The sequence below is a fragment of the Apis florea genome, unplaced genomic scaffold (assembly GCF_048593485.1).
Source record: "Apis florea isolate Af1SG1 unplaced genomic scaffold, ASM4859348v1 contig_2350_pilon, whole genome shotgun sequence".
NCBI classification, from domain to species: Eukaryota; Metazoa; Arthropoda; class Insecta; order Hymenoptera; family Apidae; genus Apis; species Apis florea.
The window spans coordinates 4027762-4054598 of record NW_028256565.1 but is presented as its reverse complement, the minus strand read 5'-3'; the positions used below and the strand labels follow the sequence as shown (position 1 = coordinate 4054598).

Sequence of the window (26837 nt, the reverse complement as noted above, 5' to 3'; positions counted from 1 at the left end):
ATCGTGGCCGTAGCCAAGTTCAAAATCCGTGCGCGTCCACGAGCCAAGGCCTCGGATTCGGTGTAACCTTCGCGGGTATATTCGTGTCAACGAGCGATTTCACGAGTTTTAGATGCCTCGGATATATGTCGAAGAGAATCGACAGGGCGAGAAACGTGATCAATCTCATGATTTTCGTAGCAGTTCGAACGGTATATATTTTTGTTATATGCTCGGCCAATGTAACGAATATTCTCGCGAATATATCATATATCGGTCGGCAGTTATCCCCACTACCCGGCGAATTCCCCTTGAACCCAGTGAAGCGAATAATTTCACACGAAGAGATAAGGATCATAAATTTTTTTAAATGCTCGAGTTCTCGATTCGTTTTCGTCACATTGTTATTTTCTACGATCAGCGTTGTCTGATCAGAAATTAAGAATTTAAGGAATTTTATGCTGTTTATAAATAAATGCTCAAATACACTAGGAGATTATAACGAATAAATACATAGTAGTTTTTAGAATTTAATTTAAACTGCAAATTCCAGGTTCTGTTAAATACTTTGAAAGACGTAAAGAACGAAGAACATAAATGAAATTTTAAATAATCTAGCTGTTTTGGCTAACTTGTGATTTAAACATGATTTTTTATCGTTAAATAATCTCCTAACAATTTGACAATTGTTGTCACGTATGTATGATTTCAGGAGGTAATTATCGAGTTATCATCGCCAATATGATTTTTAGACATTTTCTTTAAATTTGAATATTACATAGATGGTTAAAATAATCATATTACAACCACGTGAAAGGAATTATCATTGTATAAACTATTATTTGTTAATTTTTCCTTACAATTTTAATTCTTCCTCTTTTTATTTTTCTTTTATAAAAAATTAAGTTTTTTTCCTTTAAAACTATTATTAATTTTTTCCGAAAAAAGGGAGAATTAAATAAATAGTTTTCGTGTTCGTTATCCGTACCGCCACAAATCCATGAAACGAGCTCTCGATAGTCGTCTTTCCGGCTCGAAGCAGGCAGAGGACTAGGCGGCGAAATGAAATCAGCCTTAATGAAAATTCCGTGCCGCGCGTCGCGCTCGTGAATCGCGCGGATCTCCGTGAGCGTCGCCGCGAAATTTATGCGTCTTACGAATCCTAGTCAAGGTACGACATACCTATGCAAAGCAGCTTCGAGTACCCTGCTTTTCTTCCACCCTCTATAACCGCCTTTCCCGCCATTTTATCCTCGCTACTTATTAAATATTCTCGCCTTTTACACTCATTTTTTCTTCATCTTGAGTTTTTTCATTAAAACATTGCGTTTCTTCTCCTCTTCATAATTTTAACTTCGAAATTTAATTATTCTGATTTCATCTCGATCCTTTTAAAAGATCGAAGAATAAACCTTCTAAGATCAAATCGATCAATGTATAATTGAAATTAAACTGCGTTAAACTTACAAAAATTAACAATTACTCGAATCAATTTAGAATCTTGTTTTAAGATTTAAAAAAAAAATATAAGACGAAGGATGGATTTTGTTGTTTCGAGACAGGTTTCGCCCGATAGATTAACGCCGTTCCACGGTAAAAAGTATTCATTCGTTGAATTATTCAGGCTCGTTTAGTCGCGTGTTCTCGGAATTCGAAAGCGCGATCAAAATCGACTTAATGAGCGCGGATAAGGAGAATCGAAGGAGGACGTCTCTCTTTCGCCGCGGATTTCGAAAATTTCGTAATTCATATGGCTCATCGAGCCTGACTATATTGTGTAAAGTAGTTTTACATTTATCTCTGAGATATCATCGAACAATAAAATTCGAAGATTTTTTTCAAAGATTGATAAAATTGGAATATCTATTGAATGTGTCTTGAAAAGTTTCCAGGGAAAACAAGAGCACAGTGAAATGGTGACGTAGCGCGGAACGAAACTCGTAAAGCGTTTTCCAAATCGTGTACCGTTCATAAACCGTAATAATCGTTAGCCGAGTGTTTTCAACCATGGAACCGAAGGGGGTGAGAACTTATCGAAAGATTGCAGATTCAATTGAAGTTTCGAAGCAGAGAGGTGAGTCGAGTGGCCGGAAGGGGGGTAATCGCGGAATACGAGTTCTTGAAGTTGGAATTCCTCGAGAAATTGGAACAGCCTGTGACGAGGGCAAACCGTAAGTCAATCATTCCAGTATATGTCACATAGTACAATCCATTCGTCAAGATTTTGTTTTCCATTGATCTTGTTACGCTTTTTATTTTTTATTTTTATTTATTTATTTGTTTTTTTTTTTTTGTCAAGAGGTTATTATTTATAAGAGGGGAGATTTATAAGAAATATCTTTGTTACATGTATTATATTCACGTTTAACAATAAGTATAATGTAATTTATGTCAAATATTTAGCAATAAATAATTCCAATATGATGATCCGTTAAAACAAAGGTAAGAAAGTAAATTATTATTATCGATAATTTGCATAATGAATCGACTCATTTTTCACGGTTAACGGAATTAATATGAAAGAAGTAATCTATATGAAATATATTGAAATATATTTATCTCTGAATTGGTTAAGAAATTTATTGACGTTTAAATAAATATATAAATATAGAAGAGGAACCATAAAAGATTACGATTCTAAATAAACGCATCATTGAAAAATTTCTAACACGATACGATTATTTGAACGGTATTTTAAATGTTGAACGAAAAATTTGAACTCATCTCTATTGCTTTAATCGATCCTGTCAACAATATCAATCTCGTAAGAGATCATCATCATCGATTTTGATACATTCGTCGAAGGTTATCTTCGCGGGTTATTTCTGATAGGCGCGGTCCAAAATCGGCGTGGAAACCGGGCAACTGTACAATGACGTATGCCAGTAACTGCCGGCTACTGGTTTATTAGGCATGACCCTACCGCAGCACGATCATGTCTTATACGCGTCCTCTATAATGGTTGGCCCGGCTGCATGCGCTCGGTACACGCGTTTCACTGCGGACAAAATGTCGACGGGGATTGCTCTGGGATCGATCGTTTCCTCCGCCTCTGCCCGCTCTCGAGAATCGACGTTTCGAAACCGAACTTAACGAAAATCCCCGATTACGTATTTATTCCCTGTGCGCTCGAGCTCTTCTCGCGGATATGTGCTCGACCGTCATCCCCACCACCAGTAGGAAATCCCCTCTTGAAAACTCCCCCCACTTGAAACTAGTAACGTCACACCAAAACACGAGGCATCTTAAATTTCTTCGAATACTCAACCTCTCTCGATCTTTCTTCATTTTTTGCGCGTTGTTTTTGTTTATATTTTTGTCGTCGTAGGCAAAAATAAAACGAGAATAGAGTTTCGTGTCCTTTCCAGACACTGTTTGTATTCGTCTTGAATTGTTTACGCATAAACTCTTATCTTCGCGTATCGCCCGTGTACTTTTTTAGTTCGTTCGATCGATAGAGAGACGAGGATCGTGGGAATCGGTTGAATCGGCTGACACGGAAACGCGTCCACGATTGGTGACGAGAAGTCGCGAGAATGGACGAATAAACGAGGGTTAAACAGTGCGTGGAGATCGTTAAGCGTTGGGTAATGATTCGACTCGAGAAAAGTGGACGGTGAAATTATTCTCCATCGTGCGAATTTGTCGATAGATTTAAGAATTGTTTGGATTCTGATTTGATTCTGAGGATGGTTTTCAAGGTAATTGTAGGGGATTTCGGTGTTTGCATATCTGATTGTACTTACATTTAAGATTGTATTTGAATTTGAATTGGGAGTTGAACAAATTTGAATTCGAATTTCGAAGTTAACATTAGAATCGACTCGTAATATCATTTTAAATACAAATACAACTGATGCGATATAAATAAATAAATACGAAAAATAATTATTTTTCTTATATGTCGAGAAAATCGGTATTAATTTTACCGATATAAAAATTTCGAAAATCATGAGACATCTAAGAAATCGATTCAATTCGAATCAAATTAGTTTAATAATTCGACGGTAAAAAAACAAATATCCGATGACATCGCGTGGAAAATTGAAATTTTTACGCGTGGTTCTAATTAGTAGGGGCTGTGGAACAAGGTGACTAGTCGATAAGGCAGGTTGACGCGAACTAGAGAACAGCTCGCAACTCATCCTCGGTGTCCGATGCGATCCTTTCCAATTAGAAAATCGAGCACACGACGGGTAACACCCCAGATCGATTCTTGTTCGGCCATCCGGGTGGACAGTCTCTGGCTCGCACGGTTGGCACACAGAGTCGTTCCGCGCGACGTATTTGTCAAAGGAACGGGCAGCGAAGCGTGGCTCGGTTTTTGCCCGCGGACCGCTCGAGGTGTGGCCGACTTCTTTTCCCCCGTGGCCGGCCTCTCTCTCCGTACCGTTGACGATCCAGGATGAAGATACCGACTGGCCAGGGCACACGGCTACGGTTCGCGTACCCGCCATTACCTTCTTCTTCTTCTTCGCGCGCGCGGCTCTTCTCTCGCGCCATGACACAAACCATCTTCGGTCGATGTCCGTGTGCTCAAGGACTTGGACTTGATTCTTCGTCCTTTAAGTTGTGAAATCTTAAGAGTTTAGGAGAGTTGTTTTTTTTTTCGTACGATTTGTATATAGATTCCATCACGCGATATAATAGCCATCGTAATCTTGAGAGTTGAAAGATTTAATTCGATAATGTTTATTTATATAAGAAAAATATACAAAAAATAGGAAATTAATTTTTTCTAAAAGTATTATAAATACTTTTTAATTATACTTGATATCTATTTTGTACATTTTCTACTTTCCTTTATTGTTCTGAAAAACGCGATGATACATCAGATTCGAGATAATACATTCGAGATTGTTCCTTTGGACTAGTGGTGCTTGACGAAGAAACAACAGCTAGGAACAGAAGCGTTCTTCTCGCATCGTTAGATTCCGTTCTAATCGCGGAACTAACTCGTGCGGATGCAGTATGCGATCGTGGACATGACGGAATAAATGAAGTATGGTCCGTGAATAAAACGAGCAGAAACGGGATACGATATATCGAGCGTAATGAGCGGCTCGGCGATGATTTCGGAGAAAGTGGACACGCGGCACTGCTCGGTACCGTTGTTGGAAATCGCCTCGAAAAGGGCTAATAACTCTGACTTGTTTCTTACACACAACCCATGACAGGCTCGAATGATTGTCGCCTTACGAAACTGGTTCGCGATTTTCTGAAAGTAGAAAGTAATCGCGTCGATTCTGGATCGTTAAATTTTAATTGCTTTAAATTTTATAATTCGAAAATAAAATTTGTAATTGCATATTTTCTTTTATAATTTTTTTCTAATTATAATTTCATTTGTCTTCGAGTTATTGAAATTTCTTAGGAGGAAGTAACAAAGGTAGTAACAAAGAAAAAAATATGTTTGCGATAGAGTATGGAGAAAATAAGGATAGGGATTTGAATGACTACAGGGAAGGTTAAATGGTTACAAAAGTTAGAATCTCAGGAAAGACGTAACAATTGGATTTTGATAGAATTAAATCTCGAAATTCTCAGGAAAGAAGATGATTTGAAATTCGCACGATGGATACGTAAAATTTCTAAATAATATCAATATTCCATTTTTCACAAGATATATATGAATATCGAAAATGAATAAAACTATAAATTTTAAGAAATTTCTTTTTTCACGAAACTCTTGATTTCCACATTCGGAATATTGATAATAAAATCACACGTAACAGCTTTCTCATCGTTCTTTACTCGATTCTTAATACTTAAAACTCCTCAACGGAACACTGTTGCACAATCGAAAAACTTTTTTCGTCGCGATCTCTATTAATGGATGAAATACACACGACGAGGATGATGAAAGGAAGTGAGAAGAAAATAGAAAAGGAGAAAGAAAGATAACAGAAAGAGAGAGAATTGGAGGGCGGAGGGCTTCGCGGAATTGAGATGCTTCCTAGCAGCGGCTCGATTTCGAAATATCCCTCGCGTGACCCTGTTTCGAGAAGGGTCAGCGGGGATCGATTCTACGGGGCGGCCTCGCGGCCAATGGTCGCCAGAGCCAGACCCGCCTGTGTCGGACCCGATCGTCGTCCGCCTTAATCGATTATAAAAAGATCGATTACGCGCCGCTCGCGTGAGCGAATCCGCCTTCGAGCCGTCGATGGCTTGAACTGCTGCTTTTTAATTAACTCTATAATCTTCGTGTCACTTGGAACTTACATAACTGTGTGTCTCCATCTTTTGAAATTTTACTTTAAGCGTAGAAAAGTATTATCCCGGATAAACAGATAAAAGTTCGTTTTCCGTTTTTAAAAGATGAAAAGGATATATCGATACTTGTAGGTATTTTTTTTTTTTCCCTTATTTATTTTCTTTCTATATTTATAAAAACGGTGAAAATGCGTAATATATATTTTTTATAGTATAATGAAAATTTATGTTCTCCACTCTCTTTCTCTCTGGAATTTCATTCACAATTTCAATTGAATAGATATTTCATTGAGTCCTGTCTAAAAAAATATTTATTATCCTCTATCCAATACAAGACACATCTTTTCACAAACGAACAAGGATCTCATATAATTCCCGTTAATTCAAATTACATTGACGAGCGCACTTATCGTAAACAATATTCAACCTACGTTTACGCGTTATACCGTAACTACACACTCGATGCTTAAAAGACCCATCGTTGGAAAAATTCATCAAGATCCCTTCCCTCTGAATCCTCTGTGAAAAAGCACGCGTCTCATAAACCATTTTGCAAGTCGATAAAAAAAAAAATAAAAAAAGAAAAGAAAAAAAAAAAAAACGCCAACACACTACTCTTCCTCCTCTCGAAACTGATCCCTTCAGAAACGAGACAGCAGCTCAGGCACTCTCGGCTCGATAATCGATCGAGCGAAGAGGAACGCGGCGATCGTCGCGGCTCGTGGCACAGAGCGACGACCGGTTTCCTCTTTAATCCGTCCACGAGACGAGAAAGGCGGTCGCTCGGTTCACGGACCAAATTTCCAAGAGGATTCTTGTTACTCCCCTTTTCCGTGAAACGCGACGACCAGACACACTACTCGGTCCGAAGAGAAACGAAGCCCACCCGTTCCGCGGCTCGTCGGTCGTGCGTTTTCGCACGGAATCGTTCGTCGAAAGGAACGTGAGCTCGAGAAACGACGAGCTGACCAACCAACCCGAGCTAGCCAGTCACCAAACGAAACGACGACGCGCCGAGCAAAACGGAAGAGGGAAGGACAGCGAGAGAGAGAGAGAGAGAGAGAGAGAGAGAGAGGAGACGAGTAAAGGCTGCTTCCTCAGTGAGCGTGGTTCGCTCCTCGTGACCGGAAGCGCGGCGGGTCGAGCCCGGAACACGCCGATCTCGCCGATTCCCTCTTAACGGTATATATCGCTGCGATCGATCGTGGGGATCGATCCTGCCGCGTATACGTTCTCGCCAGACCTCTCGCCCCCTCCTTTCCACCGTTCCCTTCCACATTCCCTTCTCTCTCCTCTCACCCTTCTTCCCCGCGCGTTCGATCTTCTCACTCGTGCACAGCGAACCTTATACCCTGCCCGAGGTCTCTTTCTTTCGTTCGCGATCCGCAACGATGGCCAGAGACCCAGATGCATTCGGACGCGCTATCTTTACGCGTGTCGCGCCACGAACACGGTCACGGAGAGAGAGAGAGGGAGGGAGGGAGAGAGAGAGAGAGAGAGACAAGAGACAGAAGGAAGAAAGGAAGGGAGAGGAGGACGCGAGATCGAGTATAAGCGTGGACGAAAGAGAAGAATTGGAAAGAGCGGAGGATAGGCGATAAATGGTGAGTGGCGGAGTGGGGATAGAGAGGAAGGAAGGAAGGAAGGAAAGGTGAGGAAAAGGAGGTAAAGGGAAAAGGGAGGGATAGTTCGGCGGTGGCGCTTGGCACGCACACACCGATACGGATTTACGAGCGGTTTCGGGCAATCGCGAATAGAGATTAGGCCGGTAATTAACTATGGATCTGGTCTGCAGGCGAGTTCGCGAGGCAGCAGGAGTAGTAGCGCAGAGAGAGCCGTGGAGACTCGCCCCTCCTATATACATAAGTGACCCCGGTTCGCGGAAGCCCGTAGCGTGCTCACTCACACGCGAGCGCGCGACCGACCGAGACGAGAACGGTGAGACAAAGACAGACTCGCAGGTAGCGAACGCGTGTCGGACAAGGAGAGGACCAACGGCTTCGCGGTCCTACCCCCCTAGCGTTACATGGGGCCAACGCTATATGTACACAGGCTGAACCAACGGACCGACCGAACGACGAACGAACGAGCGACCGACCGACCGACCGACCGACCGACCCAACGACCGACCGACGGACGGACCGAGACGACCGCTCGTGTGTTCCACACAGCCGCTACATAAAGCCGCATGGCTCCGCGCCCCACTGCTTCCCCCCCCTCCCACCATCGTTTCGCTTCGACTCTCCTCTTCCCTACTATTCCCTCTCTCTCGCTCCCCCTTATATAACCACGCGGCGCGGCACAGTTGCCCGCTACGTATATACGTGTATATATGCGTCTACACACTCCTATGCCCGCTTCTATGTACTCCACGACGACGACGACACTGGTCGGTTTAGGTAGCTCTCGCGCGTCCGACAGCGCGCTACATAAACGTTCTCGCGGCTATGTGCCGATCCCCGCGGATCTATAGGTGCACACGGCGCACACTAGGATGGCAGATGGGTGTTGAACACACACGAATACGAAGGTATACGTGGCGCGCCACGGGGGAGACGCGTTCGTTCGCGAGGAACGCGCGCACACGCACGAGATTGAACGCGAACGAATCGAGGGGTGTGCGCGACGGACTTAGAAGTGTGTAGTAGACCGTTCTCGGTCGGATCTATATGCATGTATACCTATGTATATGTACGTGTGTGTGTGTGTATATATATATATGAACGTTGGTCCGCTATGTGCGCGGGTACACGTACATAGAGGATGAGGAAGGAGGAAGAGGAGAGGGAAGGAACGAAGGAGGCGGAGGAGGAGCGCCCCAAAAGGCAGACGTGCCTGGCATCGACGAGGCCAGAGGCGCACCACCGTTGCCTCGATCTCCGTATCTCGGTAGATCGACGCCTAATGCCGCGGACACGGCATACGGTTGGGGAAAGAGAGGGTGGAAGGGTGGGAGAGAAATAGACAGCCGGTGGGATGCCGAAGGAGGGTTCGGGAAGGGAGGAGGGCTTATATGGGGCCAGCCGCGGGAATATCCTTCGTCGTTCTGCGAATTAATCGCGCGACCCTCCGCCTCGGCGGCCGCCTCCTCCTTCATCCCCTCACCCCTCCAAGCCCCTATCCACGACATCGTGTGCTCCGGCTCGCTCGACCTTTCCATCAACCTTCTATCCTCTTTGTGCGCCGCGCCACGAATACCGACAAGCGATCCGTGATTCGTCCTTATACCCCCGCCCACGAGGAGGATGTTGCCATCTTCGGGTGGAAGTCCAACGGAAGACGTGTCGTGCGAACCCTGCGTATAAGCTACGAGGAATTTATACGAGGAAAAGTTTAACGGGGGGGGGGGGGGATTGAGGATTATTTTTTTTTTCTTTCTTTCTTTCTTTGGGAGTAGGCGAAAATTTTAACACTGCGCGAGATATATCATAACATCGTGTCGTATTCGGGACATGGACTGTGGGCTCGGTAGTGACGGGGGCGGGTTGCATTCGTTGTTGAGTTTTGTCTCGACTAGAATTTTAGTCGTGATTTTTGGGACGGCGAATTGACAAATGTCAGTCGTGGGCGATGCTTTGATGTTGGGGACAGAGCGTTGGGGAACGAATGCTCGATTTCAATATACGTGGGTAAAAAGTCGCGGAATGAGAGGTTAACGTGTCGAGAATGAAACATTTCAAAGAATTATGAATGGGGAGGATGTGAAAATCGTATAAATTTGAATAACGTTGTTTTTTTTTTTTTTTTTTTTTACTATACACAGTAAATTAATAAATCCGTTTAAAAATCCGTTATAAAAATCAACAATATCATTTAATTTATATATATATATGTGTGTGTGTGTGTGAACCAAACGCTTCTCCTTAAACCCGATCCGACCAATCCGGAGCGAAAATACTTTCGACCGCTTGACCTCGACCTAACACCAAGAATAACTCCTCCGTAAATTCAACCGGTTACGAAACAAAATAGGTTCAGCCGGAAGTCGCACGCGATAAATAATTTGCCGAATGGTTGCTACGTTCCGTGAATCGCGCGAACGTTTCAATTTTTCCCAATGCATACGTGTGTATACGTGTGCGCAGTCGCTATTACCAGCACCAAGTTTCAGCCCTTGAAAGTTTGAAAACGGTCGCGCGACCGTTCCCGTTGTCGCGCTAAGAAATGGATCCCCGGTACATGTTGTTTCGAGCACGCTGGAAACTTGCCGCGTACTCGTTCATTCATGAGCTCTCCACCTCCTCCATCCTCCTCCCCGTTCCCTCTCCCTCTCTTTCTCCGTTGTTTCGTACGTGGCTGCGGATTCGCAGAAACTTTGCCGGAAGTTTCAACGGATGCCGGATTATCCGGACGATTGATCCTCTTTGAATAAACGCGCCGCATTTATGTAATCTCGCGAGGATATTCGAGGCTGGAAATTTTGTCCCGGATATCGGTCTTCTCGTCGATTAATTAGTTCGAGTAGAGATCGTTCGATATATTTTGTTCGCTCGAAATCAGAATTGAAAATTTTGTTCTGTGAAATTTTACAAGGGTTCTCGAAGGGAATTTTCATTTTGAGGTGAAGGAAAATTTGGATTATTAGTTTTTTCGAGTGGATAAATTGATAAAACGTGATATGTTGGATAGATAACATTTTTCATGGATAAAAAGTTAGGATACGTTTATCTTCTAAAAAAAAAAAACAAAAGAGCAAGAATGTTCAACTTTTCGTTGCAACATAGGTCACAATCGAAAAGTTTCATGGGTGACTGTGAGTGGTACAAGGTTGCGGAGAAAACGTTGGCGGGAGCTTGGTCGTTTAACTGTAACTTCTTTTTGAAGTTCCACTTGTTGAAGGAGCATAGAATGATATAAACGCGGTCATAGAATTGGTACGATGGCTTGCTCGTGGAGAAAGGTTTAAATCTGCCATCCCCTTTAGCGAGCCGGGCCGACTTTAATAAAGATCGCCTCATACAGCGTGTTTCAAACGCGTGCCTCGAATTTTTAAGTTAATACTGAATCGCTTATCAGATTCTTTCTACGGCTAAGGAAATTTTTTTCCCCTTCTTTTTTATCCTTTGAATTTTATATTTGATATAAAATTACTTAATTACGCGATACAGCAAAGATATATATGAAATGAATTAAAAATTCTTCTTTACGCGTTATATATATATATTTTTTTCTTTTTACAGAAAAAAAATGACCCAATTTTTTAAAGCGTCAATTTTGCAAATAAACTTTTAACATCAAGTCATGCTTTGTGATGCTTTGTCTTTACGAAAGCATAGAAAAGAAATGGATCGAGAAAGTTTAACGAGTATCAAATTATCCTCATGTTTGTTGATCGAACAATTAACCGCGTGCGAATAGACAAAATTATAATTATATACTTATTACAAATTCAAAAATTGAATTTCTTTTTATCTCGTTATAACCTCTTATCTTTCTCTATAATGAATTTTTAATCGTCAATCGCAATGGATTATTATAAATATCTTAATTCTTGCGTAGCTTCAAAATAAAATGCTTTAATCGTTAATCGTTGATTGGCAATTTAAAATTCAATTGTAATCGTTAATCGTTTTATCCAGCATTGCATTCAACGTACAAGAAACCAACTCCATCGACCATTCAATCTTAATGAAAGAATCACCGACTTTGTTCAACTTCTCCGCCTAAGATTAATATCCATCGTTAAACGAGGAACAGGAAGGGGAGAGGAGGGGTAGGCGATCGTGGTATACGCCGTTCGATCGGACACGCGCTCACTCGCGGCTAGTCGCGGCTGTTCGACAGCTCCGAGCAACAATTTAATCAACGTACCAATTTCATCAACCCTACGGCGATATCGCGGCCGAGGACTTCAGGAATGCCACATACGTCGACGAGGGTGAAAATGGGACCCGAGTATGAGGAGTATGGGACGGTGTGTGCAGAGGGTGGGTGAATCGGTGACGCCACAACAATTTCGTTAATGCTCGTCTATGCCCCTCTCCACCGCCCATCGAACGATTCTTTATCGCGTGTGTAACCAACGAATGTGTAGTACTCTCTATCTCCTCGAATATGGCAGGAAGCCTTTCGGAACGCGGTGTATGTCGCGTCGACATCGCGGATATACACTATCGACCAAAAGTTTCGAATCGCTGTGAGTTGATACGATTTTTTGAAATCGGGGAAAAAGTTACCTTAGAAAGAAAGAGAAATCGATAAAATGAGTTGGAATTTGTTTAATTTCGATCATCGAACAAAATTCATAATTCCAATTCTATTATCTACTATCATTATACGATGGAATTTCAAGAAAAATTTATCACGGCAAGAAAAATTATTGCTTGATAAAATTCGAACGGTAAATTTTTGCACTAGAATGTAATGCTAAGATGAAGAATGGATGTGGATATATTTAAGAAAGTGGTATAAAAAGTGAAAAGAGTTGTAATCATTATGGTAATTTTTCATTTACAATTTTTATAATTTTACTAATAATCGTGCAAAGATAGCTAGATATCTTCGTGATATCCACAATACATTTTTATATTGTCTAAGTAATGTTCATAGAATTTCAAATGATCATCAAAATTTACATAAGATTTTGTATAGTTATAGCCGAGAAGAAAGTGATTTCAAATTTTTGGCCGGTAATGTACATGCACACGTCAAGGAAAGAGTATATAGATATATGTGGGTGTGCATAAGTGTGCGTGGGTTTGCGACGTACATACAAGCATCGCGTGTATACACCCTCTGTTCGTTCCGCCCTAATACCGATACTCGATGCCACACATACATACGTATGTACTTATACAGGATGTACAACGACGACGTCACCGGCCGATAGGAAGTTTCGAAAGACGCTGCGCGCGCCCATTATCATCGCTCCCGTGCCCATTATGCGATCGCCAGCCCCCGCGACCAATCCGGATTTTCGTGACAGTCGAGGCCGATATCGAGCAACGTTTATTTTCTTTCTTTTTCTTTCTTGTTCACGAGGATGAAAACAAAAAAGGAAGGGAACAGTCGAAGAATGGAAGAAAAATTATTTATCTATCTCAAAAATTAGAATCGAGTATGGCTAATGATTATTTTCTTTGTATTTTTTCTTTTTATTATCGTGGTATCGTTGTTGAAAAATAGATAATAGAAAAATAACTTAATAAATAATAGAAAATTGGCTTCTTAGAATTCAGTAAAATTGTTAAATAATGATATAAAATATAATTTTCTTTCGATATTTATAAAATTTATCGATTTTTAATTATTTATTAAACCGATGAATTTGAAAAATTTATTGATCACACGATTATACGATTAAAGATTATTATATTTTGAATATAACATTGTTAATATGCAAAATATAATATCGCGGTATAAGTACGATCATCGGCCGCAGAAAGCGAAAGCGATAAAAGAAGTTGCTGCAAATGTACATGCTCTGACCTTGTTCCCGAGTTGCAGAGAGTAGCGTGATATATGGGTTCATCGTACAAGGACGTTCAAGGTTACGAGCATAATAAAACCAGAAGTTATGTACCGTATGAATTCAAACACTTACCGACATCCGAGCAATTCCCAGCCTAAACAAACATCTAATCAAACCTCGAACATAACCACTTCATGAATTGAACGCTCTATATCTCCGTCATTCTCACCTATAAATTGCAATATCTATTCAAAGAACAATACTAATAAATTTATAAACGGAAAAAAAAGAACAAGTAAAAATCTATAAATACAAAATTTATTTATTTAAATAAATGAAATTATTTATTATATCCGTAACATTACGATAACTTATCTTTCTTTCGACAAGTTATGATTTATTTGAACGAATCTTTTGATGTTGCCAATTGCTTCGAAATAAAATATACGTTAAACTTAATAATTCAAATAATATTTTAAAATATTTCAAACGATATAATAAAATCTTAAAAGTCGATATATAATAAAATTTTATCAAATTGTATGAAAAAATACATACGTGTTTTTCATACGTGTTGAATCGAGATGAAATTTGATTCTTCATGTTATGAAGATTGAGGTTAAGTTTGAAGTCAAAATTTTAACATAATTCATGCGTTCAATTTCCGATACTCGATATAATAGAATCGAAGAAGGAATAACAAATATAAAATACTGAAAATTAATTCTAACAAATTAATTCTTCATACTTCAACAAAATCAATGATAACGGTTCGAGATTAATCGCGCGTGACAACCGTTTTGTCGATGTTATAGCGCAATTGCGCACGCGCATACCGGAAACGCTACCCGACAGAGTTTTATAATAATAACAGGTGTGAAGTGGCCGGAGCCGTGACGCGATCGTGCCATGGAAATTCATACGACTCGCGTCCTAAGATATATACATACTACCATGAACGAATGACGGAGAAAGCGTGGAGAATATGAAAGAGTGGGAGAAACCCTCTTCGTAGGTTTGCTCGGTAAACAAATTATCATTCTTAGAGTTTGATCATAAATCACATTTCTAAGGCGGAACCATTCCTCTATTCAAAGATTAAGAAGTTTAATAATTGTGATTTTTTTTTTATTTTTGAAAAAATATAAGTTCTTTCATTGTTGTTATTATTGTCATTTATATTTATTTTTTCTTTTATTAAAATATCAAATTATTGTAAAAACTTTATTGTCTATGTAAGAATCAAAGCATTTACATTTTAATAGCTATTTTAATATCCAAACCAATCTCTATGACATGCGAAAGTATTTGATTATTGATTTTACAGTTTCTTTGAAAAGATAAAATTGAAAGAATCTTAACAGATATCGATATTTATTAATATTAAAGAGAGAGCAAAACAATATATATATATTTTCAAATAAAATTTTCATTTATGACATTAAATAATTCATAAATTGTATTTTTATGTATTTTTATTTCGCTCAATTTTAATATTTATTTTATATAAATTATCATGAAAATTTTTATTCAAAATTTAATGATTTTCAACAGTTATTATATATTTTTGAATTGAATTGTCCAAATTAATAAAAATTATCCGATATTTAAATTCTTATCTATTATTCCAATTTATCACGCAATATACTTACTACTAATATACATACCAATATTCGAGATATAAAAGGATGGAACTCGGAGATATCAGAGTGGAGTTTCCAACGACTCTCCGAGTCCATTCTTTCCCAGTCTAGGAGAGCGTTCCATCGAGGCGGAATCGCCGAAATACCGTGACCTAAAATAGTTGGCCCCGCGGAAATTTTGAATGGCGATCGACCAGCTGGGGATCGTTCTAGAAATACTTCGAGCCGATTTCCTTCGAATGAACCGATCACCGATAAGAATGACGAGTTGCGCGTGTTGAGAAAGATTCGAAGAAAGATCGATCTAGAAAGAAGATGGATCGATATCGACCGACCAGCTGACGCATGAACGCTTCTGACTCTGAAGAAAAATCTCATAGGACGGACAAAAGTGGTAAACCAAGCTGCGGCAAGAACGAGGAATGGAAAGAGAGGAACAAGCGTCCGCTTGCGTCCTCATCGAAAATACACTAGCGAAGACTTGACGGCGAATGCGAATCGTCGACGAAACGTATTCGTACAGGTGTGTGTGTGTGTGTGTGTGTGTGTGTGTGTGTGTGTGTGTGTGTGTGTGTGTGTGTGTGTGTGTGTGTGTGTGTGTGTGTGTGTGTGTGTGTGTGTATATAGAGCTGTATCGGTATACGTAAGTATAGCGTACTGCGGATACACGTCTCGAAGAAGCTTTGCCGCCAAAAACCACACCCACGCGGTCGTTTTCTTTGGTTGGAAGATTTTCACCGGTATCCTATGGCAGCGTAGAAGAACATCATTGCCTTCACAGTGTTCACTGTAGTATAGGTTGCTCCTGAAAAATTTCGTAATCTTCTCTCTTTACCAGTCTTCCTTCCGTCCGTTCGTCCTTCCTTCCTTTCTTCCTACCCTCGTTTCGTTCCGTCGTCGTCGTCGTCGTCGTCGTCGTCGACATCGTCGTTCTTCGATAACCCGGGTTAAAGCCATTTCCCAGCTAGTGCTTGCCCAGCGCCCGTGGTCTCTCATATACGCTATATATCCCGGTACAGAGTAGCGCGGTTCTCTCTCTGGGACACACCGGGTTACGAAGCAGAGCCAGGCTACTAGCAGGCAGTCAGGCAGAGAGACAGGCAAAGGCAGGCAGGCAGGCAGGCAGGCAAGCAGGCAGGCAGGCAGGCAGTCAGTCAGCCAGCCAGGCAGAAGCAGGCAGCAGGCAGGCAACACGGGACTTTTGGGACGCGTTGTACATGGGTCGCGTCACATCGTAGGTTCGCGATGGGTTGGATACATAAGGGGGAGGATAGGGGGAGCCTCTTTATGTAGCACATAACGTTGCCTGGCGTTCGTTCGTTGCCGCTCGCTCGCTCGCTCGGCGTGTGACGCTCAAATTACCTCCGTCCTCCCTGCTACGTCTCTCCTCCGCGTCACCCCGCCGCGCACACCAACCACCTCCCCCGCCCCTTTCGTCCCCAACGGTTCACCAGTCCGCGTCGCGCCACTCCTCTCGCTCCTGCTCTCTATACTCTCGCAGAGCCGCAGTCGCCCGCTGCTGCGGCTCACCCTCTTCTACCTACCGTCCTCTCCTCGCTCTCCTCTACTCCTCTTCTACTACCTCATCCTCCTTCTCCTCCTCCGCCACCTCGCCGGAGTTCTCCCTCGCGCCAACCTCTCTCTGCCTTTCTTTCTCCACAACCACCCTATCCACCTTCTCCTTCGCCGTTTTATCCTCTTTTCTCTCTATCTTCCTTTCTCTTTCTCTCTTTCCCAACGGGTTCCTCGTTCGTGCTTCTTTCTCCCGATCGCGAACGCTACGCGCTCTTCTCTCTACCTCACGGCGGCGCGACGTGCCAACGAAGCAGAGCAGAGCCAAGCGGAGAATTGCGATTGTCTCGCGTCGTTCGCCCTCTTCGGTCACCGAGTCGCATCGTTCTCGATAGCTCTGCATACTTTGAACCGCACTGTGATCGGATGGAGCGTGCTATCACCAATTTTCGTTGTTTCTTTGTTCTCTTCTATTCTAGTTCCTCGTCCCGTTTTTCAACTCGTTCCGTATTCGTCTTCCGTCGTGTACGACCCCGCAGGACGAAACACACGCGTTCCGTGACTGAAACTCGCTACGGACGATGAGAGAATCCGAAGGAAAATAGAGACGGAGATACCAAAGACAGACGGAGGAAGGGAGATGGAGAGGCAACGGTGTGGTTATAACGCGGCACGCTAGAAGGAGAGCTGTGCGGGTCTGAAACGCGGCCAGCACGACAGACAGGCACCGCGGGTCACCGCCTTCCCTCGTCGTCCACCTTCTTCTCTTCCCTCCAATCCTAAACCATCACCCCCTGCGTGTTTCCCATCCTCTTTCTACGCATACCACTAACTATACCCTCCTCTCACTCCTCTCCACTATTCTTTCTCTTTCTATTTATCTTTGTCCTTGTCGGTGTCGTTGTTCCGCTCGTCTTAACAAGAAACGAGCACCAAAAGAACGGATGAACGGATGAAGAAAGAAAGAAAGGAAGAAAGAAAGACAGGAAGGAAGAACGAGAACGGAAATTGAAAGAGGAAGAAAGAGACCATCGATGTTTCCGGCTTTGTCGGTCCTTATTTAATAACTGTAAAATCATATAGGCCCTCTGGTCGAATATCGTCCAAACGAGCGAGATGCTTTCCCTTCCCTTTTTGTATTCCGTTCTAAATTCACTCGCGTTACAAAGAGACAAATTTCGCGAGGAAATGTGTACGCGTTGAGCTACGGTGAAATGTAGAGGCGCAAGGAGAGCTCGAAACGAAATGGTGTGGGTAGAGGAGGGGGCAGTGTAGTCGAGGGACTCGAAGCAAGAGGGTAGCGCGTGTCCTTCCCTTCGTTTTCTTATTTTTCCTTTTTCCCGTCGCCTCGCTGCGTTGCCGGTAATTTACCGGTGTCTTGGGGTGCGTTCGTTACGTAATTACGTGCCGCCTCGTCCGCTCGTAAATGGTTTATAAGGGAGAGCCGAGCGGCGATCGCGAACCATCCGAATGGACGGATGTTTAGCGTCAGCGGGGGAAGAGAGGGCGACCGTGGTGTTATCGTATGTGCGTACAGGTTCGATTATTGTTAAATTCGAGATTGGGATCAAGTTAATCCTTTCGATGATATGAATCCGTGTACGTATGTTCCGAGGAAATTGTTCCATTCGTGTATCTGTATACGATCATTTCTTACTCGTTCGATATTATTTTTTTCATCTTGCAAATCGAGATAAAATAACGTGATAAATTGGTTTTGTACTTGATATTCGAGAAATATTGCTTCTACCGTGCAAACATAATGCTAAACGGTACCATTATAATTACCTATCCAATGTTCTTTCTCGTTTCGTTATAACAAAATTTTTGTCGAACACGTCATCTTTAATATCGCGTGACGCTGAATAAAATCTATTGAATTCCCGATGCTAAAATAAATCCTTCAATTCCAACGGTTCTTCTTGTAAGCACAGAAACAGGAAGAGGAAGAGGGCACACGTCGCGACATCGCGAAATCCACGCGAAGATCCTCAAAGGGAAGGAAGAAAGGAAGCAAAAGACGAGAACAATAAAACGCGAAGAAGGTGAGCTACGGTATTCTCCCTTCTTTTTTTTTTTTTTTCTTTCTTTTTTCTCCCCACTCCGTTTCCTCCCTTTCCGTCCGCCGTTCCCTACCGCCGTTGTGCTCGTTCGCCCCGGCACACCGGTCGTCGTCGTGGTCGCCTGCTACACGCGTTTCACGGCTGTGTTCGTCGTATAATTGCGCTCGCGGTGCATATTCGCGCGCGCGGCTCGCACGGACGAGCGAGTCTTTTTTTGTTCCCCCCTCGTGTCGGCTTTTGTGCAGCGAGAAAGCAGCGACGGCGGCGGCGGCATCGGCGAGGGAAGGACAGGAAGACAGAAGGGAGTCGAGAAAGTAAATCGAGCGGATATATCGCGGCGTTGGACCGTCTCTTTCTCTCTCTCTCTCTCTCTTTCTCTCTTTTTCTTTCTCCCGCGAACGTTACTATTTTCTTCGACCGAAGAACGCGAGAACCTCGTCGATTGATCGTTTTGCGAACGGCAAGCTGGTACGTGGTTTGGCCGCTGCACCGATGTGATCCATTGTCGTCCACCGTGTTCTCAACTTCCGTTGTTCGATGATACTCCTCTCTCTCTCTCTCTCTCTCTCTCTTCTTTACGGTGGTTCTTATATTTTAGTTGTTAGATCTTCTTTGGTTTATTATTTATGGGTTATAGCGGTTCGCGATGAGTTGTGAAACTGATTGTGCATTGTTCCGAATCTTTGGCCGAGATTTAACGAATTTTGTCATTACGGAGAATGAATTTTTATGTTAACAATTCTTATTATCCTAATATTTTTTTTTATATAATATTTAGCAATTTTTTTCTTCTGGAAGCATTTTTAAGCATTTAAAATAAATAGAAATTCGTGTAAAATATATAAAAAAAAATGAAGCCGTCTTATTCGAATTTAACAAATATTTAATATAACATATAAACTGTGATGGAACGTGTTCGTAAATAAATTGTTAAGGATGAAAAATAAAGAAGAATATAGATAAATAAAAAAAGAAGAAAAAAAGAAAACGGTAAATTGGTGGAACATTTTCATCATTAGTGGCGATAATTTTCCCATAGCCACGCGGATGGTAATTAAGCGTTGCGCCGCCGTTCTTTTAATACCTCGACCATTACGAAATAATTTCAAGGGGATATATTGGCGCGTTAGGGTGCCTTTCTCCTCTCGTGGGAAGTCTCGGACCACGAGGCACGAAGGAATCGATCGATCGATTCCGTTGCCGGCTGCTATCCCGGATAATAGCAGCGGCGCACCGCTCCACGGTCGACAAGCGAAAAGCGGAACAACCTAAATACCACGAAACGCGCCCAAGTATATATACGGTCCAACAAAAATGTTCCCGCTTCATTGTCCTCTCGTAGCGCGATGAATCGTGCGCATGATGTTCGATTTTTCATGAGAAAATTTTTCGTTTATTAATTTTATTGAAAATCACGCAAAATTGTAAATATTATTCATATTTTGAATCGAATTTAAATCGATCTGTAATATATTCAATTAAATAAACAAGATTAAATTGAATAAAACGAAGTATAAAATGTATATTGAATTAATTAGAAATTTTAAGAAGTGTCAAAATATCGTTTCACAACTAATATTACGACTGATATTAACTCATCCGGCGCATGAACGAAGTTCGATAACAATGACTCTAAACGTAAGAAAAGTTCTCTAAATAGAAGAAAAATAATGTCCGTGAATGAAATTCAATGACGATTCATCGACGATTACGATACAACAAATTGGATGGAAATGCTTGTAGTATGGATTATTTGTCTAATCGAGTAACGATTAACAGCCGTAGCAGAGTCGAGGCCATTGTTTATCTCGAATACGAATACGTTGGATCTGCGAAGAAACATCATTACCTACAGGACAATGAACGCATACTTGCCTATGCGTATCGATACAACTTCGTCCTCACGCTCTGTCTCTTGTCCCCACCCTTTGCACGCCTTTCCTTCTTCGTTTCTCTGTCCCTCTCTTTCTCCTTTGCTCCCACCATTCCAGCTACGTATTACCTAATGCGAGACGCTCGGCGAAACAAGTTTATCGCTCACCGCCGCGTGACATCCAACGGAATCCTGAATATGCTTCCGATCGACAGATTTGGCCTGTGGAAATTTAAGCAACGATCGAACCGGTCTCTGACATTCGTTTATTGCCACGTGTACTCAAAAAGAAAGGGATGACGAACTTGATGCATAATTTGTTTTCGAGCCAGCAAGACGCTTAATATTATAAGAAGAGGTAATTTATAACCTTCTGAAATATTTTTTATATAATTATTGGATCGTTTGTTGCAGATATATTAATTTCTTTATCCCGAATTTTTACATCAAATAACTTATCCAACTATTCTTGAGATTTATATTTCGAAAAAGTAAAATCGATTTGATTAAAATTGTTTTTTTATTTTCAGTTTTTAATTTTTAATTTCTTATCGAATAATAGTTTTAGATTCGATTAATATTTTAAATACTATTGTTAAGAATGAAGAAAGAAGAAATGAACGGAGATACGATGAGTTTAAAATGAATCAAATACAAACATATTAATACATTCGATTCGTTTTAGCATTGATTATCGAAACTCGGTGTTTCCCCTCTTATTCTAATTAGATTCAAAGTGTCCCTAACGCCCCAACGATTTCAATAATTCCAATCGTATAAAGAATAAAAAAATTCGTACGATCCACATATACATTATCCTAATATAAGATATTAAAAACGAAACAAGATGTATAATTCATAGATGGTCAAAAAAAAAAAATCAATTTTCAACGAAATCCCAATGTTATTGTCCTTCAAAGATTCGTTTGACTCACCTGATACGAATAGATCGATCGCATGCTCGACTCGCGGCGAGACCCTTTCCATCGTGTCGTGTACCGCGTCGATTTCTATCTGTCACGTCACGGACAAAGACAAAGGAACAAGAAAGGAAAATCGAGGGCCGTCGAAAGATCGAAAAAGAAAGAAATAGAAGAAAAGAAGAGAGAGAGAGAGAGAAGCGTGGAGCGTGCACTCGGTCGCCGCAATAAATTCCATTTCCCAGCTCGGTGTACTGATTTCAGCCCTACGTCCGTCGAGAGGTCCACCGACTTCCGTTCCATCCTTCAGACCCGTTGGTCGACGGACACTGAAAATCGAGAACCGCGCCACAGCTCCTTGGCCGAGTCTCGTCCCTGGACCCTTTCTCGACAACGGAAAAGAAAGAGAGCCGGGCTGCCTCGTAGCAAAAGGGTTCGAAAAAGGTCGAAAAGAAGGCGGTTCGGGATAGCAGACGAGAAGGGACAAGGAGGGAGTAGGAGGAAGAGCACGGAACGGAGAAGGAAAGAGAGATCCCCGCGGAACAGGGGCGAGCCGAGATGTCGTGGAAGCGGCGAAGGGAGAGGGGTGGGAGGGAGGGAGGGGGACGGTTCGTCCGTGGACGAGGAGGCTCGATGCCGGATTTTTCCAGCAGGGCCACGGTAGAATGGATGTGGGTATAATGGAGGCGAGCACCGTGCCTTCGTTGCCCGATAAAAACTGCCGATGGAAAGAGGACGACGGCGAGGGGGACGAAGGCCGGATCAGCAGGAGGGAGGAGGGGGAAAGAAGAGCAGAGGCGCGAGTGGGAAAGGGAAGGCGAAGCGGAGGGAGATAGAGCGAGCGGGAAAAAGAGAGGAGAAGAGAGAAAGCAACGGCGCGGCGGCCTGAGATCGTTGGAAAGACTCGACGCGAGACGAAGAGTTTCGATACGCGTTATCGAGCACGGTCGGTCGAATTAAAATTTCTTCTCGACGGTGGCGGCGGTACACCGTCCTCGAGCCGCTTCCTTTCTGCGCTTGAGAGAAACGAGAACGCCCACTGAGTACGAGCCGCGTCCACAAAATTCACTGACCGAGACCTGTATTGGCAAGCTGGCTTTTGCAATTTTACTGGATTTATAAATATTAGCGAAAAGTTTTTAAATCGGATATGAAAAACAACAGAGATTCTCGAATTTCAATCTCGAAAAATTTAAATATTGCGTATAGTTATCTTGCATGATATAATACGAAAAAAGGATGACACTGTTATTACAAAATTAATAAATTATACAAAAATTATACAACTTATCAATCACACAAATATTAATAATGATAAGTTAGCAATGATGAAACTTGATGAAAATAAACATATGTATTCTGATCAATATTATAAAAATACAATCATAAAATATATATATGTATATATTAATGTAAAAACACAAATGTAATAATTTTGTCATAAATTTGATTTTTTAAGACTTCCAAAAAAATTAAAACACAGAGACAGAGAGAAATAAGAAAAGAGATCCGGGAACATGCGATCGAAACAACGAGCTAATCTTCGATTCCGTTCGAATATCAGTCCGGTCTGTTAGGTTTAATTTCGTTAATCAGGACGCGTCTCGATCGAACGAGCTTCGTGAGTGGAGCCGAAAGGAGAAAGGCATTCTCCGTCGTTCGTGGCCGCTGCATCCGCGCCAAAACTCACAAAACGCCGCGGCGCGGTGGCGACGGTGGCGATAGGTAAAAGATAGAATAAGAGAGAAAGGGAGAGAAAGAGAGGGAAAGAAAGAACGGCAGAAGCAACCCGGCCTGGTCTCGTATATAGCGCGGCGAGGTGGGAAACTAGACCGTGACGAATCACGGTCGGCGACTGCGCCGCTCTGACGTCACGTCGCGAAGGGCGAACCGTCGCAAGTGTTCGTGATTGGGCATCTTTTATCCTCGTCCAGCGCCCGTGCTCCCAGCCGCCGCGATAGCGCAACGGGGACGAATCGAATTAATACGATTGCCACTTCCGAACACCGTGACTACCACGGTCCGGCATCGCTTCAATGGATTCACGAGCTTCGTGACCTCGAACGATCTCGATTTCTTTCGCGAATAGTTTGAAATTATCTTCAGCTAAACACTATTGGATTCTATGCACGTGATACGGTGATCGTGGAATACAATGGAAGAATACAATGGAAGATATTAAAGATCGTAATTTTATAAATATAGTCCGATTATAAACCGATCTACTACAAAATTTTCTGCTGTAATATAGTCACATTATACATAAAAATAACAATTTAATTACGTATAACATTTTACATATACTTCTCGTCAATGAGAACTTATAAGTTTCGAGCACAATTCAATTTAACGTGTAACGTTACCATCTTACTATGTTTCCTTCATCGGTTATAAAATGAAAATATAGATTATTAAGTTGTTGATGTTTTTTCGGATAGATAATGCAACAAGTTTCTTCGATGTAAATTCACCATCTAAATAAAAAAGATGTGGAAATATTTTTAAGGATTTATGAATACTTTTCCAAGAGGTCATGTTATGGTGGCACGACAGGGTTAGCGACCCTAATAGCAGGTACGAATCATTGCTCAGAGATTACGTCATATAGTAGCGCCATATAATACACTACATCATGCAATGCATAAAACTTATACAAGAATATACGTAAATCGATTCTTATTTCATTTCTTCAACAATATTCTAACAACTAAAAAGATCGATATATATATATATTGTGTGTATATTCTTCTTAATAATTCGTGACAAAACATAACCAGATAAAAAAAAACAATAAAGCTAAAAACAGACAAAATCCTTTATTATAGCTCGATTCTCGTACGATCTAAATCAGTAGAGGCGCGCTTTAGGAACGTTTGGCGCGGTCGAGCAAGAGCGTCGGGAGTTCGATCCTAAAAGCGGTGGCGAGCAAGTGGGCTGGCAAGCGAGAGCGGGGTGCTTGGCCCTGGCAGCGAGATTGTGGCACAGAAACGCGTTCGCCTCGAAGGAACGCCGTCGTTCGTTACGTGTGAGTGTGAATATGTATGTGTACGTATGTGTCCACGATATATCGCGCGCGCACACACCACATCGCGATCCATCCGGCGATTTCGTCGTTTCGAGCTGCTTCCGGCGCTGATACGGGGATTTTCGAGGAGAAACCTCGTGCCTCGTGTGCGACCGGCAGAGCATTGGTATATGTTCGTTCGAGCGCTCGCGCGCGCAATTACGTCAGCCGCGTAACGCCGTGCAAACCGATCGCGGCGCGCTTTTAGCGCGCGTGTTTCGTAAGCGCGAAAGATCGCAGCGTCACGGCACGGCCTTAGACGTTTGTTCACGTATCAGGCCGGCGAGCGTGTCCTTATAGAACGGCAAAGGACGCGAGTTTCTCGCATGGCCGGTGTTCGAGGTCGATCGAATACCTATCCTATACTCATTAATAATTGATTCGTTCGTTCTGAAGATATTCTTTCTTCTAATATCGATGTTTATAATTGTTGTTATTGTTAGAGTTTTTATTAAAAGCCAGATGACAGAGTGTTTAGATAGTTAAAGAGCAACGATAATAGGCAAAGGCGGGATACAACCAAGGGCTGCTTTGTAACCCAACCTCATGTTTACGTAAGTGGAGAATTTAACGTTGCATAACGTAGTCCTCGAAGTAGTATTCGGTATGACAAATATTGAGATTTCGTGCGAGGTTCTCGCAAATTTCAAAACTTTTAACAAAGAAAAATGATAAGTACGTGGGCATAATTCGCGTATAAAAGCTGTTTAAACGATGCGTCGATAATGTAAAAATAAAGTGACCACGGTATTATTTATACAAACTTTTCGTCCTAACTTACAACAATTGATGAAAAATGGGAAAGCATAATAGTATATATCACAAAAAAGAGGTCGATATAATTTTTTTTCTTCATTTTAAGATTCGAAAAACGCGAATAATAACGCGTCTTCTTAAAATTTTATTGACTTATACGCGTCGGTATGACTTTTACTTTTCGAATCGATAAGGGAAAATTCGACGATTATCAATGATAAAAGATTCGGTAAACTCAATTTGTTCTAATGTTTAACGATCTTAATTCCGCATTAATGTTCCGCGGTACGGAATTAGCCGCGTGCTTGTTCGGTTACTCGGCGAGTTAAGCAGCTTACCGGCCAGAATTTTAGTCGAATACAACGGACAACAATTCCTGGATGAATAGGAATATCGTAAAAGAGCGAAAAACGGGGAAAAAGGGGAGCCGTATTGTGTAAATCGTACCATAAATTGGAAAGTAATAACAGTCAAGTGTTATTTGAAGCAATATGGAATTGAAAACAAGGTTTCACAGAGGTGGCTCACGCGACATCGCGTCGGAAATGCGCCGATAAAGATAGCCGCACGCTATTAATGTCTCCTGCTCTTAATTAACGTTAATTAATACGTTCAGACTGAATCTATTTGTCGGCCTCTAATAAAGCCTGTTACGGCCAATTTTAATCGGTATAATATACCAGGCTGGACTTTTTCCTGTCTCTTGATTCCGGCCTAAGAAGAATCGAGTTGGCTTTCCTCTCCGATGATTTTTAATCTAACTCAAGAAAAAGAGGCAAAATAAAAGCAAATAACGTAAGCGATCGATCGAATTTAATAATTCGATAAATCTTCACCAAGAGAAATATTTCATAACAAAATATTCGCTGAACCCATTAAAAATTTCACCGGATACACGTTGTATCGTGGCGCGCCACCAATTACTAATTAGCAATTACGTAAAGCGAGCCGTTCCACCGCAAATTCAGTAGAGGCATCAGAGCCATGCCGGTCCACCCTAAAGTCGGTCCTTGGTCATTAGACCCGGTGAGCGCATTAACCTCGAACCCATTCCTGGCCCATCGCCTCGTGCGCGTCGCCTCTATGCCCGTATATACTCGTGCTAGAGACGGCTGAACGCGCCTACGATATAGGTGGAGTAGGCTAAGCGACTCTGTCGGACGCATAACGAGCCACGACTTTACGGTAGTCTCCTTCGTCGCACGACTCGCTAATTCTTCGCTCGGACGCGGCGGGGCTACCCCCTCCGATTGTACGGGTGCACGCATGCATACAACAACGCATACACATACAACACGCGCGCGCGCGAGGATAAGCGGCATGTACGATTGGATACACGTATATACGCGTAATTGTGCGTCGCGCAACATAGGTGAATCTCTAGATGCGATACGAGCAGTTGC

At 42.1% G+C, this 26837-nt stretch overlaps 1 protein-coding gene across 5 annotated transcripts in view; it reads right to left on the bottom strand.

Moving 5' to 3' along the window:
- The window catches only part of LOC100863464 (dynein regulatory complex subunit 7-like), a 117980-nt gene that overhangs the window by 28676 nt on the left and 62467 nt on the right, over positions 1–26837 (bottom strand). The window contains exon 1 of one of the 5 annotated variants that reach the window (XM_086904657.1): positions 13736–13832. The exons of the other annotated variants lie outside the window; for them this stretch is intronic. Within the exon in view, the coding sequence (XP_086760783.1) occupies positions 13736–13741 (6 nt within the window). The 5' untranslated portion in view covers positions 13742–13832. Of the gene's footprint in view, positions 1–13735; positions 13833–26837 lie in introns of those variants that run through there. 5 annotated transcript variants of the gene reach the window in all.